General features: G+C 34.7%; 1 protein-coding gene across 7 annotated transcripts in view; it reads left to right on the top strand.

Moving 5' to 3' along the window:
- Positions 1-20736, top strand: part of JAM2 (junctional adhesion molecule 2) — a 131787-nt gene that overhangs the window by 105015 nt on the left and 6036 nt on the right. For 2 of the 7 annotated variants that reach the window (XM_069062965.1, XM_069062966.1), the window contains one exon: positions 3337-3664. The exons of 3 other annotated variants lie outside the window; for them this stretch is intronic. In XM_069062965.1, coding sequence (XP_068919066.1) covers positions 3337-3438 — 102 coding nt within the window. In that variant the 3' untranslated portion in view covers positions 3439-3664. Of the gene's footprint in view, positions 1-2150; positions 2386-3336; positions 3665-20736 lie in introns of those variants that run through there. 2 more of the 7 variants (XM_069062967.1, XM_069062968.1) reach the window with 1 other exon arrangement.

Consider the following 20736-nt stretch of genomic DNA (forward strand, 5'->3'; position numbering starts at 1 on the left):
AATTCCAAGGTGACCTTTTATTCACAGCACTGACCATTTTTCTCTAATAGATATAATTTAAGTCAAGATAGTCTGAAATGTAACCAAGTATTTTTTTTTTTCATGATTGCTCAATTTACAAGCAATCAGTATTAATTGCCTGCAATGTGTAAAGCACTGGAGAGACAATGACAAAAATAAAATAGTCCTTAGGATAAAACAAATATACAGATTTGTAAATATAAGGGAAAAGGAGGGAATAAACATTTATATAGCACGTATTATGTAACAAGCACCATGTAAATATTATCTCATTTGATCCTCACAACCCTTTGAGGTAAGTACTGTTATTACTCCTGCTTTACAGTTGAGAAAACTGAGCCAAATAGATATCACATGATTTGTCCAGGGTCACACAGCTAATAAGTATCTCAGGCAAAATTTGAACTCAGTTCTTCCTGTCTCCAGGTCTTGCTGTCTATCCATTGTACCACCTAACTGCCTCAAGGTATATAAAGTATATACAAAGGAATTTTAAGAGAGATAGAACTAATAGTTTAACTGGAACAGTGCCAATTTCAACTAGCCAGGACAAATTAAATGCCAACCTGATCAATTTTTATTTTTTCTGAGAGGTAATAGGGAGCCGCTGAAGATTTTTCAGCATAGGAGTGATATGGTCAGATCATTTTATTAGTTTGACAGAAGTGTGAAAAATTGTTTGAAGAAGAAATAAATTAGAAGTAGGGAGACTAAATAAGAGACTATAGGAGTAGATAAGGAGTGATGATAAGGGTTTCAACTACGACAGGCATTGTGTGAGTGGAGAAAGGATGCAAGAGACATTATAGAAATTGAATTGACACGATTTGACAACTGATTGTATATGGGGATGATTGAATGTGAATCATTACTATAATGGAGACCTGGGTGACTGGCAGAATGGTACCCTCAAAAGAAAGTGGGAATTTAGGGAAGGGATAGGTTTTGGAGGAAATATCATGAATTCTGTTTTGAACATGTGGAGTTTGAAATGTTTGTGGGACAGGTAGAAATGTCTAGCAGGTAATATAAGACTGTCATTTAAGAGAAAGATTATAGCTAGTTTTATAAATATGGAAGTCATTAGCATAAAGATGATATTTGAACTCAGGGAAGCAGATAAAATCAATTTAAGAGAAAATATAAAGAGAATAAGATCTTGCAGAATAAAAGAGTATTATTCTGCTATAAGATATGTATAGTCTCTGAAATAAGGGAGGTAATAGTTCCACTAATTTGAGATGTTTAGATTGTCAGTTTGGGTATAACATTTTAAAAGACCATTATTAAGGAGGAATGCATACTAAGGAGGGTGACCAAAATGGTGTAGTTATCATGATAACTATCTTTAAATATGTGAGGAATTGTCATGCTGATGAGGGAATAAATTTGTTCTAGGATGATCAAAAAAGCACAGTTAGCTCTGGTGTGTATAATCTTCTTTCACAGATGTTATCATGCATTAGGTATGGGATTGTGCCATGTGACTTCTATACTACCTTTCAACTCATATTTGATGACAAATTAATAATTAGTTTATGCATACCTTTTTAACTGATAAGACAAAAGAAGGGAAACAGATATGAAGGATTACTAAAGTAAATTGTTCCCATGCTACTATTTGCAAGTCTATTGTACTCAACAGTTCTAGAAGCTCTTGACTCATGAATACTTCTTGTTTTTCTTTAATTAAAATCTGAAAAATGCAACACTAGAATACATTTTAGCTAAATGGTACTATTTTGTAATAATAATAGCTAGTATTTACATAGCACTTTAAGGTTTGCAAAATATTTCACAAATATTATCTCATTTATTCTCTCAACGACTCTGGAAGTTAGGTGTTTTCCTTATTCCCGTTTTATAGATGAGGAAACTGAGTCAGGCAGAGCTTAATGACCTGACCTAAAAATTCCACAGCTATTAAGTGTCTGAGACTGAATTTGAATATTTATCTTCCTGACTCAATTTCCACTCTTTCCACTGAACCACCTAGATGCCTTTTTTGGACTTTTTACTTAAAAAAAAAAGACACAGATTTGTAAACAAGTTATTTGCATTGCTAGTAATTACATATTTGTTAAATTAAGTGATATAATATAATTAAACTTGCTTTTTTCTACCCTTAGGATTTCAAGCACACAAAGTCCTTTGTAATTTAGAAGACTTCTTACTTTGAGATATACCCAAACCATTGTTAAAACAAATTATTAAAAATTGTATTAAAAAAACTGTGCTTTGTCTTACATTTAACTAAAGCTACGTAATGAAATCAGAAAGATAATTTTGGTTAAAATTTTATCATAACCTCTATAGTATTTAAATATAACATTTTAAAAGAATAATCTTAAGCACTTAACATAATGAATTCTGCGTTTTTTGTTGTTTGGGGTTCTTGTGTCTTATTTGTTAGTTACAAGTATCACAATGTCCTTGTATGTATGCATTTCTATATTTCTTTCTAGTATTTCTTTCTTAATTGGCAGCTTAGGTATCTTCTCACAGCTACCATTGTTTCTGAAAGAAAACATTTAAATAACTTACACTGAAGGCCAAATTGTCCTATAGCACAAGAAAGTGTCAGCCTAATATACTTTCTTTGTAGGCACCCAGTTGGGGGGTTCAGAACACACTCTGAAATAAAGAAACTATTTGAACGTATGACTGCCAAAATCTTGTTTTCTATCCCAAGATAAACCTTGTTCATCTATATGAGGGAATTCATTTGGAAGTACATTTGCATAAATTCCATACACCTTGTTTTTGTTTCTCTATGGAATAACCAAAAAGTAACCTTCAGGAAAGGAAGAATTCATGTTGTATATGATACCCTTCACACAGCTTGAAGCAGGAAAGGCGACTTTAGGATATACCTGGTTTCATATCCCAGTTCTGGCTCTTAACTAGTTGTCTAAATATGGGCAAGTCTTTTTGATCCAGTCTTCATATCTCTCAATTTGGGCATAATAACGTCTGAATTATTTATTTCATAGGGTTGTTGTAAAGATCAAATGAGATGGGGCGGCCAGGTAGCACAGCGAGTAAGAGCACTGGCTCCAGTGTTGGGATGACCTGGAGATCGAATCCCAGGCTCAGACACTTAGCACCCACCCAGAAACACCTGGTCATGTAACCTTGAGCAAGTTACTCAACCCTGATTGCTGTAAAAAAAAAAAAAAAAAAGATCAAATGAGATAATGTTTGTAAGGTACTTTACAAAACTTAGAGTGATATATAAATGTCAGCTATAACAACAACAATGCCAATAACAATAACAGTTCCTTTTTTTCTTTCTCTTCCTTTTAATACATTCAGAGCCGGAAACTTGGAACTAAGAAAGGAAGGCAGCTATCTAGAGCAAACTATGTTACAAGCAACAGTTCTATTATTAGTGTTTTAAAATATACTTGTTCTTAATACCCCAAAATTCCATTCCTCATGACACATTTATTTTGAGAAGTCATATGTCATAGTGAAGAAAAATAGCTTCTACAGCAATGTTTCTGAACCTGTGTTTTGAGAAGCCCACCAGAGTAGCAGAGTTTTTACAAGAAATTCATCTCTTTTAAATGACTTGGTATAATTTATAAGCAAACATATCTTCTCTTGACTAAATAAATGGTATACATATATGTATTTTTAAAACAGATTCTTATTGATATGTTTTGTTTTTACATCACCTACATTTCCCCATGTATCCCTCCTCCCACATAAAGACATCCTTTATAACAATTTTTCTAGGAGGAAGATGAAAAAAATTCATCAAAACTAACCAATGCATTAAAAATAGTTCCAAAGGGTGGCTAGGTGGTGCAGTGATTAGAGCACCAGCCCTGGAGTTAGGAGGACCTGAGTTCAAATCTGGCCTCAGACACTTAACTCTTACTAACCATGTGACCTTGGGCAAGTCACTTAACCCCAATTGCCTTGTCCTTCCCCCCTCCAAAAAGCAAAACAAAAATTTTAATAATAAAAATAGTTCCACACTTGTCCCCTCCTATCTCTTCTTTGTGGCCAACTTTGTTATTAATCATTTCACAACATTCAATTTTAATTATGTTGTGATTATTGATCTTTCCATTGTTATAATCATTGTTTATATTGTTTTCCAGGCTCTGCTTACTTCACTTTCTATCAATTCATATGTCTTTCCATATTTCTTATAGTCATCATTTTTGTCATTCCATAATATTCCATGACGCAACAACATCACATAACACATATTTAGCCATTCCTCAATTAATGGGCATTTCCTTCATTTCCATTTCTTTGTGATCACAAAAATGCTGCTATAGACATTTTATTATTTATATATGAAATCTTTATTTTTTTGATAATGGGCTCGGAATTTCTAGGTTAAAGGACAAGGACATTTTAGTCACTTTTTTTTACATAATTTTATTTCACAAAATTTTACATAATTTTAGCCACTTTTTTTTTACATAATTCCAAATTGTTTTCCACAATGGTCATATTACTTCACATTGCCTATCTTTCCCCAACCACATTGACCATTCCTATTTTTTATCATCTTTGATGTTTTGCTGGGTGTGAGATAAAACCTAAGGGTTATTTTGATGTGCATTTCTCTTACTATTAGTGATTTTGAAACATTCTTTCATATGGTTGCTAATAGTTTTAAATTATTCTTTAGAGAACTGTTTCTTCATATTCTTTGACCAATTTCTCTATTGAAGAATGAGTTTTGGAAGTATTTCTATTATATTTCATACAGAAATTTTTTCCTATTGATCGCTTTACTTTTTTATTCTATAATTTTGGTTAAAATTTCATCATAAATTTTATCTGTGTAAAAGATTTGCAATTTTATGTAATTATAATAACCTCTTTTATCTTTTGTAACTGCCTTTATCCCTTATTTGGTTAAGAATCCATCCTCACAGTTATGAGAAGTATATATGTTTCTCTTCCAAAAATTTTTATGGTATTATCATTAATATTCAGATCACACACCCAATTTGAATTTGTTGCAGAATAAGACATAAGATGTTGGTCTAAACTTAATTTCTGCCAAATTGCTTATTAGTTTTCCGAGCGGTTCTTATCATATAGTGAATTGTTTCCTATGTAATGTATGTTTTCTTTTTTTTATTCTTTAATTTATTAATTTGTTTGTTTCCTTTTAGTTTAGAGGATTCAATTGCACAAGTCCTTGAATTTCACATTTTGTCCCCCTCCCCCCCCCCCCCCCCCATGGTGTCTTATAATCAAGTATAGGATCTGTAAATACTTTCACATTATACAATGGTCAGGTTATAAGGATGGATTGTACCAGCTGGAATGAAAAATGGTAAAGAGGACATAAAATCAAATAAGAGAACGAAAAAGATCAGGTATTTTGCTTCCACCTGGATATAAATTTAGTTCTTTCTCTGGATGCACGTTTTTCTCTCCATCATGCATCTTTTGGGATTGACTTATATCCCTGCATTGTTGAGAAGAGTCCAGTCTATCAAAGTTGGTCATCACACATGCATTGTGTCTGTAATTGTGTACAGATTCCTCCTGGTTCTACTCTTCTCACTCAGCATCAGTTCTTTTAAGCCTCTCCAGGTAAATATGAAGACCGCCTGCTCCCCGTTTCTTATAGCGCAATAGTATTCCATAACATGCATATACCACAACTTGTTCAGCCATTCCCCAATTGATGGACACCCCCTTAATTTCCAATTCTTTGCCACAACAAAAAGAGCTGCTATAAACATTTTTGTACATATGGGTCTTTCTCCCATTTCTATGATCTCTTTGGGATATAGCCCTAGGAGTGGTATTGCTGGATCAAAGGGTATGAAAGTATTTATAGCCCTTTGGGCATAGTTCCAGATTGCTCTCCAGAAAGGCTGGATCAGTTCACAACTCCACCAACAATGCATTAGTGTTCCAGTTTGCCCACATCCTCTCCAGCATTTGTCATTTTCCTGTTTTGTCATCTTAGCCAATCTGACTGGTGAGATGTGGTACCTCAGAGTTGTTTTGATTTGCATTTCTCTGTAATGTATGTTTTCATGTTTATTGAACCCTAGATTATTGAGCTCAATGATTTCTTATTCTTTCTTGTCCAGTCTATTTTCTATTTTTAAACTACTACCAAATGTTTTTGATGATTACTGCTTGAAAAAAATAGTTTATGCTCTGCAAGCTCTGTTCTTCATTCTTACCTTTTCCATGATTTCTCTTTATAGTATAGGCCTTTACTTCCTACAAATGACTTGTATTAATTTATCTAGCTCCAAAAGGGACCCCTTTGGAAATTCAATTGGTAGAACACTCAATCTGGAAATTAGCTTTCTTAGTATTATCATTTTTCTTCTGTTGCCCCACCCTAGCCATGACCACTGGATATCCCTCAAGTAGCTACTTAATCTCTTCTTTATTTCTTTAAAGAACATTTACAAATTAAATCTTTATAGCTATTAGGTGTACTTTGTTAGACCGACTTCCAAATATTTTATGTATTTTGTACTTGTTTTTGTAGTAAGACTCTGGACTTACTTGCCTAGAGCAATTCTATCTACATCTTGATCTTAGGGTTCTAGAGATAACCCTGAGGAGTAGGACAAGGCAAGGCAAGAAGCATTTGTGTGTTATCTAAAGTTGCTAGCCCAAGGTCCCTATTCTGGTGTGTTCCTTGCTTTGTTGGCTGCCAGAGATTAGGGTCCCATTTCCATTGAGAGAAATCAGGCATGGTGCCAAGTGCTAAGGATACCAAAAGAGGCAAAAGGCAATAACTTCCCTCAAGGAGTTCATACTTTTTTTTTTTAATCAATTGGGGTTAAGTCACTTGCTCAAGGTTACACGGCCAGTTATTTTGTGTGCGTGTTAAGTATCTGAGGCCAGAACCAATCCCAGGTCTCCCGACTCCGGGGCCAGTGCTCTTACTCACTGCGCCACCTGGCCACCCCAAGGAGCTCATACTTTTAATGGGAGAGAGACAACAAGCAAATATATACAAATAAGTAATATACAGGATAAATAGGAAATAACTAAGAGAGGGAAGCCACTAGAATTAAGAAGGGTTGAGAAAGGTTTCCTGTACTAGATGGGATTTTAGTTGGGACATAAGGGAAGCCAATAGGCAGGTATGGGAGACAACTAGACAAAATGCCTAGAGCCAAGAGATGGAGTATTTTGTTCAAAAAGAAGGAAGTCAATGTCAGTGGATCAAAGAGTATGTTGTAGATGTAAGAAGATTGGAAAGGTAAGAGGAGGGTAGGTAATGAAGGGCTTTGAATACCAAACAGGATTTTGTGTTTGATCTTGGAGAGTATAAGGAGCCATTGGAGTTTAACCAATTAACATCAATTAGCTTTTACAATAGGATATCTATTGTAAATATAGCAATAATAGAATATAGCAAAAATAGAAATTACAAACATTTCCTCAAAAATCCTGGGGGCACATTATTCCCTATATCATGTTGGTCCTTGAAGGGAGTGGGCTTAGACTTAATGCTGTTTATGTATAACATTCATCCCACAAAGTTTACTTCTAAATGTGGCATAACTGAGGGATAGTCTGTTACTGCTGGATGAGCCCAGATATATCATTCAGTACTTGGTTCCACACTATCTGAATTCTAGCAAGTCCCAGCATGAAATCCAGCTCTTGGACTTTTGGTAGCTGGCTCTCCTGATCTTAGGAATCTCACAAGATTATAGTCATTTTCAATCTCATTCACCTAAAAACAGGAAAAAAATGGACATCATTAACATTTTCATAATTATAGCTAGCATTTAGATATCTCCTTAAAGTTTGCAAGGCACTTTACAAATATTACTTCATTTGACCCTCACAACAACCCTGTGTGGTAGCTTCTGTTATTATCCTCATTTTGTAGATGAGAAAACTGAAGCTAAAAGATTAAATGACTTGCCCAGAATCAGAGTTAGGATTCAAACTTGAGTCTTCTTCACTCTAAAGTCAGTGCTCTATCCAACAAACTACCTATCTGCCTTTCCAAAAGTAATAGAAGCAGCAGCAAGGCCATGTTCTTTCAGCTTCATGGTGGCTCTGGATGAGAACAAGTCTACAATTCCTCCATCACTTGAAAGACTACAACTTGTGTTCCTTTACAAAAGAGACAGAGACAAGAGAGTCAGCCTGTCTGGCTGTTTTTGAATGCCCTTAGGTTCCAGTTCTACAGCCAATCAAAAAGGCTCCTCTTTACCATATAGATTGATGGTTCAGAATGGGACAGTTATAGAATATCTGCCAATGGCCAAAGTCCACACGGAGATTGCATCTACCAAGAATGGAATACATGCTCATAAGTCCTGGTGTCATTAGACAGCTCCCCCCCCCATTACATTTTAAGTGGGATTTCCCTAACTCCTAAATTTTGTTATTATTGTACAGATTTGTTGGAGATTGTTATGGGTTCATTTGTGACCTGCAACTTTGCCTAGTTTATTCACTGATTCCCTGTGATTTTCAAAGTAAGCCATTATATCATCAGCACAGAGGTATAGTTTTGTCTCCCCTTTGACTATTTTGATTAATTTAATTTCTTTCTTTTGTCTTTTTGCTATTGTTAATATTGGTAGAGCAATATTAAATGATAAAGAGGACATGATGCATCCTTGCTTACTCTTATATTTATTGGGAAAGCTTCTAATGTTTTCTCATTGCACGTACTGCTTATTTTTATCTTTCAATTGTTTATGATTTTTTTTTTGCTTTTTGGAGGGCAGCTGGGTTAAGTGACTTGCCCAAGGTCACATGGCTAGTTTTTGTGTTAAGTGTCTGAGGCTGGATTTGAACTCAGGTCCTTCTGACGCCAGGACCGGTGCTCTATTTACTGTACCACCTAGCCACCCTTATGATTTTTTTTTAAAAAGGTCCCTCTGGGGAACCTATGGGTGGAGAAGCTGTGATCTCAGGGCCACATGTGGCTTTCTAGATCCTCAAGTGCAGCCCTTTGACTGAATCCCGTGAATTCAAATAATTGAACTTACTTTTTCTATTTTTTAAGATGTTATTAATAAAATTTTCCCTGAGTCCTGCTTTACCTACATCTCAGAAATTTTGACATCTTGTCTCATTATTATTTTCTTTCATTTAATTATAATTATGTCTATGATTTGTTCTTTGATGTACTCATTATTTAAATCTGTGCTTTTTTTTTTTTTGGTTTTTCCTGACTTGATCATTATTTTTATTACAGTGTGGTCTATAAAAGATGTGGCTAGTGTTTCTGCCTTTTTACATTTACTTGCAATTTCTCTGTGCCCCAATATATTATCTATTTATTTTTATAATAGTGCCATGTGGTAGAAAGAAGATGCATATGCTTTAGCCATTGTATTCAGAAGAAGCTGGAAATCTTTTAGCTCTAATTTCTTCAACAGTTTGTATAATTCTTTATTTTCTCTTTTTAAAAGCCTTTCTAATATATTTTTCAACTCTGTGAGAGGAACACCCAAGTCTTTTACTATTAATTAATATCTATGTCCTTGTATAATTCAGTTAATTTTTTCCTTATGAATTTAGATTCTATGCCAATTGAAGCATATGCTTATTTTTTAATTTTTAAAAAAAATTTTTGGTCTTTATTAATTTGTTTAATTTTAGTTTACAAGATTGAGTTCCACAATTCCTTGAGTTTCAAATTTTCTCCCCATCTCCCCACCGCCATGGAGGCATACAATCAGATATAGGATCTGCAAATACTTTCACATTAGACATTAGTCAGGTTTTAAAGAAGGATTGTATCAGATGGAATGAACAATGGGAAAGAGGAAACAAAACCAAACAAGAAAAAGAAAGAGAGCAGGTAGTTTGCTTCAATCTGCATTCGAACTCTGTTCTTTCTAGTTCTTTCTCTGAATGTGGACATCTCTCTCCATCATGAGTCTTTTGGAGTTGACTTATAACCCTGCATTGCTGAGAAGAGTCCAGTCTATCAAAGTTGGTTATCACACATATGCTGTGTCTGTAATTGTGTACAAATTTCTCCTGGTTCTGCTCTGCTCACTCAGCATCAGTTCATGTAAGCCTCTCCAGGTAAATATGAAATCCATCTGCTCCTCATTTCTTATAGCACAACAGAATTCCATTACATTCATATACCACAACTTGTTCAGCCATTCCCCAATTGATGGGCATCCCCTTAATTTCCAATTCCTTGCCACCACAAAAAGAGCTGCTACAAATATTTTTGTACATATGGGTCCTCCTCCCACTTCTATGATCTCTTTGGGATACAGCCCTAGAAGTGGTATTGCTGGGTCAAAAGGTATGCACTTATCTATAGCCCTTTGGGCATAGTTCCAGATTGCTCTCCTGAATGGTTGATCAGTTCACAACTCCACCAGCAATGCATTAGTGTTCCAATTTTTCCACATCCTCTCCAGCATTTGTCATTTTCCTGTTTTGTCACCTTAGCCATTCTGACTGGTGAAATGTGGTACCTCAGAGTTGTTTTGATTTGTATTCCTCTAATCAATAATGATTTAGAGCATTTTTTCATATGCATATAGGTATCTTTAATTTCTTCCTCTGAAAAGGAGCATATGTTTAATACTGATGTTATTTTATTGTTTAAATATATTTCTTTTTTATATAATCAATTTTCATTTTTGCTTTGTCTGATTAGCATGATTATAATTCATTTATTTTTAATCCAGCCTCTCAATTTTATCCTATGTAGGTCTCCTGTTAGAAGTATAAATGTCTTCTGCAATGGGAGTGTCTTCACAGGGACTCCTTTTCCTCCTTAGTTTGAAGCCTTCCCTTTTGGTTTCCCTTTTGGTTCCTTTGCTACCTCTCCCATTCTTTTGTAGCCTCTCTTCTTGCTTGACAGACTATAGGAGTTATCTTTCCTTCCTTGTTTACATTTGGACTTGATTAGAGTACATCACACATGACCTCTCTGTCCTCTATCTCCTTTCTACCTTTTTACGTACACTCCCATTCTGTAATTTTGTCCCCCAAAATACAGTGATTCACCTGTAGGAGATTGTGAATTTTAATTCATAACATCAGGCCTGTTCTCCCATCATCATATCTCCTATTTCTTTAAGTTTTAAAAAAAAAGACACAATTTTCCATTCTTTTTTTTTAACCATTCAAGTTGTTCTGTATATTTTAATTATTTTTTTAAGAAACAATCTCTGTAGATAGAATAATATATTTCATAATTTCTTCTTTCCTTGGCAGTTATATTTACTTACCTTTTTTGTTTCTGTTGCTTGGGGTGTTTGTAAGTTAAATACTCTACTCATGTCTGGCTATTGGTTTGGTTTGGTTGCTTTCAGGAATGCCTCAAATAAATGTTTATTGAACATTTTTCTTTGCCCATTTATGATTAGGCTTAGGTTTCCATGGTATGTCATTTTGTGTTATATCTTCATTTCATTTATTTTTTTTGGAATATTTCCATTTCTTAGTGGAATTCAAGTGGGTACAAAATGGTCCTGTTGTATTCAAATTTCCTTTCTTTTGCATTTGAAGGTTTTTATTCTGACTGCTTGAATTTTTTTTTGTTTTGTTGGACATTGGAATTATTAAATTTAATTATTATTTGTCTTAATGTTTAGGATATAGGGTGTTGGTGGTGATATTTTCTGGAGATAATCTGTAGATTCTTTCAATTGGAAATTTTGGGAAATTTTCTTGTATTAAATACTGAATTACAATGTTCAGGGGTTTTTGATTTGTTATTTTCTCCTAGGATACCGGTTTTCAAAATCAATGACTTTTCCTTATAAGAAATAATGTATTATTTTAACTTATTACTTTTTGTTTCCCTTCTGGATTGTTCTTTACTCAGCATATTTTTATCAAATCTGTTGTTCTCTCCTTTGTTTCTTTAGAAAGATTCACCACTGTGGATTCAAGTTTTTCTGTTATGTTATTTCCACTCTGTAGGCTATCAGTTCTGACATTTATTCTCTTCTAACTTGTGGGTTTCATTTGTCTTTTGAACCATTCTGGAATATCTTGTGGTTTCACGCTGTCTTGGGATTTCATAGTCATTGATTCAGTTGTCTTTGTCTTATATTTGTTTAGAGTAGTTTATAATCTTTTTTATCTTTTCTTCCTAATTTCAGAATCTTTCCTGTTGATTTATTTGCTTGTGCTCTGTTTTTTTTTTTAAGCAATTGGGGTTAAGTAACTTGCTCAAGGTTACACAGCCAGTTATTTCTGGGTGTGGTGCTGAGTATCTGAGCCCAGATTTGATACCCAGGTCATCCTGACACTGGAGCCAGTGCTCTTACTTGCTGAGCCACCTGGCCTCCCCTTTGTGCTCTGTTTTTAATTAAATTTTATGCCCTTTAAAATCTTTGGGTTTAGCTTTTCTCTTTCCCTTATACCTCCCTATCACCCATTTTTTGACATCTCTCCTTCAATGCTGAGTATACCCCCAGGACTAGACTGCAATGCCTTCTCAGTTTCCTCCAACTTTGGGGAATTTACTTGTCACTGTCATTCACCTCATCAGGTAGTTTCAGGACAGTACTGGCCATAGTTGGATTTCAGTGACCTTTCTTGAATCCTGGTGCAGCACTCATGTTGTCCCTTTGCCCTGCTTCTATCTCTGGCTCTTATCTCTTATTCCTTCTCTGGCTGGGCTGAAGCATATATATGTTAATACTTTTCAAATGTTTACAAATGCTATACTTAATAAAACAACAAATCAATTCAAAGCATTACTGAATTCATACCAACTCTGCATTGTTATTTTCTTAAAGTTAATATGAGGGTCTGTGAAATTTTTTTTTTATGTTACTTAAGAGTCTTCATATCCAAAAAGGTTTGAAATGACTGTCCTAGTGGATAGTAACAAACAGGGGAGGTATAATTTTTTTTTAATAGTATTTTATTTTTTTTTCCAATTACATGCAAAGATGGTTTTCAACATTCATTTTTTTCCCCCTTTTGGAGGGCAATTGGAATTAAGTAACTTGCCCAAGGTTACACGGCCAGAACCGAACTTGGGTCCTCCTGACTCCAGAACTGGCACTTCACTCACTGCACCACCTAGCCTCCCCTCAACATTCATTTTCTATAAGATTTTGAATTTCAAATTTTTCTTCCTCCCTCCCCTCTCTCCTCCCCAAGACAACAAACAATCTGATATAGGCCATACATGTGCAGTCATGTTAAACATATTTCCACACTAGTTATGTTGTGAAAGAAGAAACAGAAAAAAGGAAAAACCATGAAAAAGTGAAAATAGTATGCTTCAAACTGCATTCACACTCCATAGTTCTTTCTCTGGATGTATATAGCATTTTCCATCATGAATCTTTTGGAACTGACATGGATCATTGTATAAGAGCTAAGTCTTGATATGGATCATTGTAGAAGAGCTAAGTCTGTCATTGTTGATCATTGCACAATGTTGTTGTTACTGTGTACAGTGTTCTGGTTCTGCTCATTTCACTAAGTGCCAGTTTATATAAGTCTTTTCAGGTTTTTCTGAAATGTACCTGCTTATCATTTCTTATAGAAAAATAGAGAAATTCCATTACATTCATATACCACAACTTGTTCCATCATTCCCCAGTTGATGGGCACTCCTACAATTTCCAATTTTTTATCACCACGAAAAGAGCTGCTATAAATATTTTTGTACATATAGGTCCTTTTTCCTTTTTTATGATCGCTTTGAGATACAGACCTGGTAGTGGTATTGCTGGATCAAAGAGTACACACAGTTTAATTGCCCTTTGGGCATAGTTGCAAATTAGGGAGGTATGATTTTAACACCTTGTCTGGTTTGCTTCTATCTCTCTGTTTGTCATTACAAGAAATATTTATTTAAAAATAATTAGAGAACTCAAAAGTAGCACATTTGCCTTTCCTATGCTGGATGTGTGGTTATGATAGAAGGTTTGACAACACTGATTATGAGAGAGGGATGAGTGGACAAGAAGTTTACTGAAGGTGCTTAAATATAGGATATAAAATATAATAATACAAAATTCTACCTCCTCTTACTTAAAGTGAAAGGATTATTATTAGAATCTCATGGTGTGGTTGAAAACTAAACAGGACAAAACTGTATATATATATATATATATATATATATCTGTATCTATATGAATATATATGTATACATATATATTATTTTGCATATTTACTTCAAGAAGTTTCATAGGGAAATTTCCAGCAATATGGCTGAGTGGGTGTATCTAAGCCAAATTCCTCCTTGGTCCTCTACCCATCACCTCAAAATAGCATGAAATCTTCCAAGTAAAATGTTTTTTAAAAGGAGAGAGAAGGAGAAATCTTTCCAAGGAATAACCTCAGAAAAACACTCAGCAGGGGACTGAAGAAGTGAATAAACAAAAAGGAAGGAGAAGAAGAAAAATCCCTAGACCAAGGTGATAATACTGCAGTAACAACTAGTCCCCCTAGGAGTGAAAATTTGACTAGCACTAATAGTAGTAGAGAAGCTAAATTTTAAAAAGGAGGATTTGGGGAAGAGATTTGGAGCTCTTAAAGAAAATTTTGAAAAGAAATGATAGTATCAGTGGTGTAGACTATATAGCAGAAAATTTTAATACAATTGTGGTCACTGTAAACAAAGGAATAGTAGAGATTCAGAAAATATAAAACACAAAAATGGTGAGAAATATTATAGGGAAGCCATAAGACAATAAATTAAAAGAACACTACTGGTTTTGCAACTGACCTTGAAAACGGAGCTTAGTCAAGATGAATAATTAAGACATTCAATGGGAAATTGCTGTACATGGCTTCTTCCACACTATACTTGGACTAAAAATTAATCCAGCAGCCCACAGATAGTAGAAAAGGGAACCAAAAACAAAACTAGCACAAGCACAGGGTCACCAGAGACAAGACAGCCACATTTTTAGCTTGCAGGGCTCTCTCTCCAATGGAAGCAAATGCAGACTCCCTCCTATACCCTAAGAAAGCCTGAGGGTGCTTCTAAACTTACAGAAGGTCCTTGGGGAGCAGCAGCAACCAGTGATGAAATCAGAACAGCCTAGGTACCTGAGGATCCCAGATCCTTAGAATTCTGTCCTGAAAGAATCCTAAAGATCCAGTACTCTAAACCTTAAAGATCCTTGGAGTCTAATTTCAGAAGGTGGAGGTTAGTGCCAAAAACCAGGACACCTAGGACAATCACTCTACTGTAACACCAATGCTATGCCCATAGCAGCTGCTATGAATATGCATATCTATTTCCAGGGTAAATTCACAAAATATAATAAACTCTCTTCCTCAAAGGGAAAGTCAAAATATTTATTTGGAACATCACTATTAGGATACCAGAAGGTAAGATTTAACAAGGTACTCGTCACTAATCCAGGGAGTACCAACATCTTAAGTATTCTTTCTGTTAGACCTCCTCACAAACACGTTCCCCTAGGCAAGCTCCTCCCTTTGCCCTCTGCTCTGCCTCTCCTGCTCTGTTTCAGTCTCACTCTCTGCTCAATTGGGCAAACTCCTCCCACACCGAGTTCCATGTGCCTCAGGCTGTATCACAGCTGTGAGTTGGGTCACAGCTCAAAGCAGGTCACATAAGCCTATTAGTAGGCAGGGAAGATCTTCCTATTTCATTAACATTACATCCACCCAAAAACATATTGAGTGATATATCTTGATCCAATTCAGTACTAAAGTTAGGAAGTTAAGTCAAAGAAAACACCAACCAATATAAAAAATTCTTGCAAATCTTGTAATCATCCAAAAGGAGAGTAACTCCATAGAAATCAAGATAAAAAGATTACACACACACACAAATATATATACATATATACATATATGATACTTAGAAGAAATGAAGCAAGAGATAAATTAAATGACAGGTGTGGAAGAAAGAATTATAAGGAAAATAGCTTAAGAGATAAAATAGAAAAATCTTACCCAAGAAATGGACTCCTTGAATAATAGAATATGCCCCCCCCAAATCAATGATATCTTGAAACAAGAAATATTAGAACAAAATCAAAACATTAAAAAAAAACAGGAGAAAATGTAAGATATCCAACATAAAAAACAACTAATTTAGCAATCAAGTCAAGGCGAGATAATTTATGAATCACTGGATTTGGTAAGCCAAGATGGTAGCATAGAGGAAGTATTATAGCCAAATTCTCCCAACATTCCCTTCCAAATAATTTTAAAATAACTCCTCAAATTGAATTCTAGAGCAGCATAGTCAACAAAAGGTCAGGCTGAGACATTTTACCAGCCTAAAACTTAGGTGGATGGAAGGAGAGGGCTGTGACTGGGGTGAGGGCTGGCCAGGAGCTGGCATGGGGGCAACACCAACTGTGGGCCTTAGAGATGGCTGCAACAGCAGCAGCAGTTTCAGGAGCTCTCAGCCTGGACATAGGAAGGAGATTGGACAACTACTCAGAAAGAGATTATGGGGTACTGGACTCAGGACCACATACTGTTTGGCAACTCCACTGCACATACGTAGTTGTGGGTTGCAGTTCTTCAGTGAACAGGAATGCTTGTGGTCATAAGGGAGCAGCAGCTCTGGTCACAGTTCCAGAGCAGAGGAGCACTTGCAGCTGCAAGAAAACACAGGCCCTACCTGAGTAAGAACCAGAGCACAGACTAGAGGGGCAGTGACCATGCCTCTCCCTGGATCAAACGACCTAGCACTGAAAGCACTGAAGACTTACAAATCCCCAGGACTAACTGTGAAAACAGCAGAGCAAAAAATGATATTGTATTATGTGACCACCAGAGGGAAAAAAAGAGCTAGGATTAAAAACAAGAATCACCCAACAAAACTGAGTATCATCATGCAGGGGAAACAACAGATATTCAATGAAATAGAGGACTTTCAAGCATTCCTGATGAAAAGACCAGAGCTGAATAGAAAATTTGACTTTCAAATACAAAACTCAAGAGAAGCATAAAAAAGTAAACAAGAGAAATCATAAGAGATTCAAAAAGGTTAAACTTTTTACATTCTACATGGAAAGATGATACTTATAACTTCTATGAACTTTCTCATTATCAAGGCAGTTAGGAGTATACATAGAGGATATGAATGTGAGTTGAATATGATTGAATGATATCTAAAAAATAAAATGAAGTGGGGAGAAAAAGGGATGCATTGGGAGAAGGGGGAGGGGAAAGGAAGAATGGGGGAAATTATTTCACATAAAAGAGGCATGCAAGGAAGAGCTTTTACAGTGGAGGGGAAAATGAGGGTGGGAGGGGCAATTCTTGAACCTTGGTCTCATATGAACTGACTCAAAGAGGGAAGAATATATATTATATATACATATATATATATGTATATATATGTGTGTGTGTGTGTGTGTGTGTGTGTGTGTGTGTGTGTGTGTGTGTATACTCTTACCCAACAGGGAAGTAGGAGGGGAAGGGGATAAGAGAAAGGGAAGTGATAAGAGGAATAGCAGATTAAAGGAGTCATTAGCTAAAACCAAAACAGACATCCGAGAAGAAACAGGATAATATAAGAGAAAGAAAACTAAACAGAGGAAAATAGAATTGAGAGATGTACACAGTAATCATAACTGTGAATATGAATGGCAAAAACTCACCTATAAAACAGAAAGAATTAACAGAATGGATTAGAGACCGGAATCCAACAATATGTTGTTTAAAAGAAATGGATTTGAAACAGAAAGACACACAGAGTTAAAATAAGGAGCTGTAACAAAATCTATTATACTTCAGCTGAAGTAAATATGGCATGGCTAGCAATCATAATCTCAGACAAAGCAAAAGTAAAAAATAGACTACTCAAAAGAGAGAAGCAGGGAAACTACATTGTGCTAAAAGGTATGACAGACAATGAAGTAATATGTCAATACTAAACATATATGAATGAAATGGTATAGGATCCACATTCTTAAAGGAAATTAAATGAATTACAGGAGGAAATAGGTAGTAAAACTGTACTAGTGGAGGACCTCAACTTTCCTCTCTCAGAAATAGATAAATATAACCATAAAATAAATAAGAAAGAAATTAAAGAGATAAATAGACTTTTAGAAAACATATGATAGACCTCTGTAGAAAAGTGAATGGGAATAGAAATGAGTACACTTTTTTCTCAATCGTACATAGCACTTTCACAAAAACTGTCCATCCGTTAGGGTATTAACACCCCACAAACAATGCAGAAGAGTAGAAATATTAAATGCACTCTTTTTGGACCATAATACAATAAAATTACATTAAATAAAGGTTTGGAAACATAGACAAAAAAATTAATTGGAAACTAAATAATCTAAAACTAAAGAATGAGTGAGTCAAAGAACAAATCATAGAAAAAATTCATAATTTCATTAAAGAGAATGACAGCAATGAGACAACATACCAAAATTTGTGGGATACACAAATTAACTAAGGGTTAAACTTACATCTTTAAATGTTTATATTAACTTAAAAAAAAAGAAAGAGCATCAATGAATTGGGGTATGTAACTAAAAAAAAAAAAGAACAAATTAAAAATCTTCAATTAAATACCAAAGTAACAATCCTGAAAAATCAAAGGAAAGATGATTAGTATTAAAAGTAAAATAATTACTGAACCAATAAATAAACCTAGGGACTGGTTTTATTATATATATTCATTTGACTTTTTAAAGAAAAAAATTACCACTATCAAAAATAAAAAGTGTAAATGCACCACTAAAGAAGATGAAATTAAAGCACTTATTAGGAGCTATTTTGTCCAATCACAGGCCAATAAAATTGACAGTCTCAGAGAAATGGAAGAATATTTTAAAAAATAAAACTATATAAATAATAAAATATTTAAAATAATAAAATATAAATTGCTCAGACTAACAGAAAAAGAAATAGAATACTTATCTTAGAAAAAGAAATCGAATAAGTCATAAATGAACTCCCTTAAAAAAAAAAAGCCACCAGTACCAGATGGATTTACAAGTGAATTCTCACAAACATTTAAAGAACAATTAATTCCAATGCCATATAAACTATTTGGAAAAAAATAGGTAAAGGAGTCCTACCAAATTCCTTCTATAAAACAAATATGGTTTTGATATCTAAGCCAGAGAGAGCAAAAACAGAGAAAGCAAACTATAGAGCAATTTTCCTGATAAATATTCATGAAAAATTTTAAATAAAAAACTAGCAAGGTGCTTTCAAGATCTCATAAAGATCATGTATTATGACCAATTGAGATTTATACCTGGAATGTGGGGCTGATTCAATGAAAGGAAAGCTATAAATATAAATGACCATATCAATAACAAAAACAATAAAAAGCATAATATAATAGATGCAGAAAATTTTAAAAATACAATAGCCATCCCCAATTAAAAAAAAACAACAAAGCATAGGAATAAATGGAGTTTTTCTTAAAATGATAAGTAAAATCTCTCTAAAGCAAAACACAAGCATTTTTTTTTGTAATGGGAATAAACTGGAAGCCTTCCCAATAAGATTAGGGGTGAAGCTAAGAATCCCATTATCACCATTACTACTCAATATTGTAGTAGAAATGCTAGCTATAGCAATTAAACAAGAAAAAGAAATTGAAGGAATAAGAATAGGCCATAAGGAAATAAAACAATTATTGCTCTTTATAGATGATATGATGGTATACTTAAAGAATCCTAGAGAATCAATTAAAAAACTATTTGAAACAACCTGCAACTTTAGCAAAGTTGCAGAATATAAAATAATCCACAAAAATCATTATTTCGATGTTTTACCAGCAAAATCCAGCAGAAAGAGTTAGAAAAAGAAATTCTATTTAAATTAAGTGCCAAGAGTATAAAATACTTGGGCGTCTACCTACCAAGGCAAACACAGGAATTATATGTACACAATTGCAAAACACTTTTCCTACAAAGAAAGACATCTAAACAACTGGAGAAATAGTAATTAATAATGTGTAGGCCGAGGCAGCGAAATAAAAAATCATTTAGGAGAACAAAAGGTCAGGCATATCAAGGGAATCAATGAAAAAAATTATGAAGGAAGGCAGCCAGATTTTAAACTATATTACAAAGTGTTAATCATGAAAATAATCTGGCACTAACTAAGAAGAATGGTGGATCAGTGGAATAGATTGTCATTGAGTTGTTTCAGTCATATCTGACTCATTATGACCTTATTTAGACTTTTTTTGGCAAAGAGACTGGAGTGATTTGCCATTTCCTTTTCTAACTCATTTTACACATGAGAAAACTGAGGCAAAGAGGGTTAAGTGACTTGCCCAGAGTCACAAGGCTAGTAAATGTCTGAGACCAGATTTTGAACTCAGGAAGATGGGTTTTCCTGACTACACTTTGTCCACTGTGCCACCTAGCTTTCCAATGTAGAATGGATTACATACACAATGAACAGTAATAAATGACCATATTAATCTAGTGTTCTATAAATCCAAAGATCTAAGTTTTGGGGGCAAAAACTATTTGACAAAAATTGCTGAAAAAACTTGAAAGCACTTTGACTGAAACTAACTTCTCACATATGTAAGGGTTATGGGATTTAAAGATCTCCCATGCCCCATGGACGTGCTGACATAGCAGAGCAAGAGAAAGTGAAAAGCCGAGCTAACGGTCCTGCGGTTAGCAGTTGGCGGCGGTTGCCTTTTTTTTTTTTTTTGAGTTAGGACCCCTACTGAGGACTGCCAGGGGCCGGAGCTGCTGGGAGCACACTTCCCGGACGCTGGGTGGTTGCTGTGAGTGGGGAGAGGAGAACCTTTGCCTGAGGTAGCCTGTTCTGTTTTAAAGGCTTGAAAATGTG

This window comes from Petaurus breviceps, unplaced genomic scaffold, assembly GCF_028583685.1.
Source record: "Petaurus breviceps papuanus isolate PSGF00001 unplaced genomic scaffold, PetGlider_PUasm1.0 90515, whole genome shotgun sequence".
Classification (NCBI taxonomy): domain Eukaryota; kingdom Metazoa; phylum Chordata; class Mammalia; order Diprotodontia; family Petauridae; genus Petaurus; species Petaurus breviceps.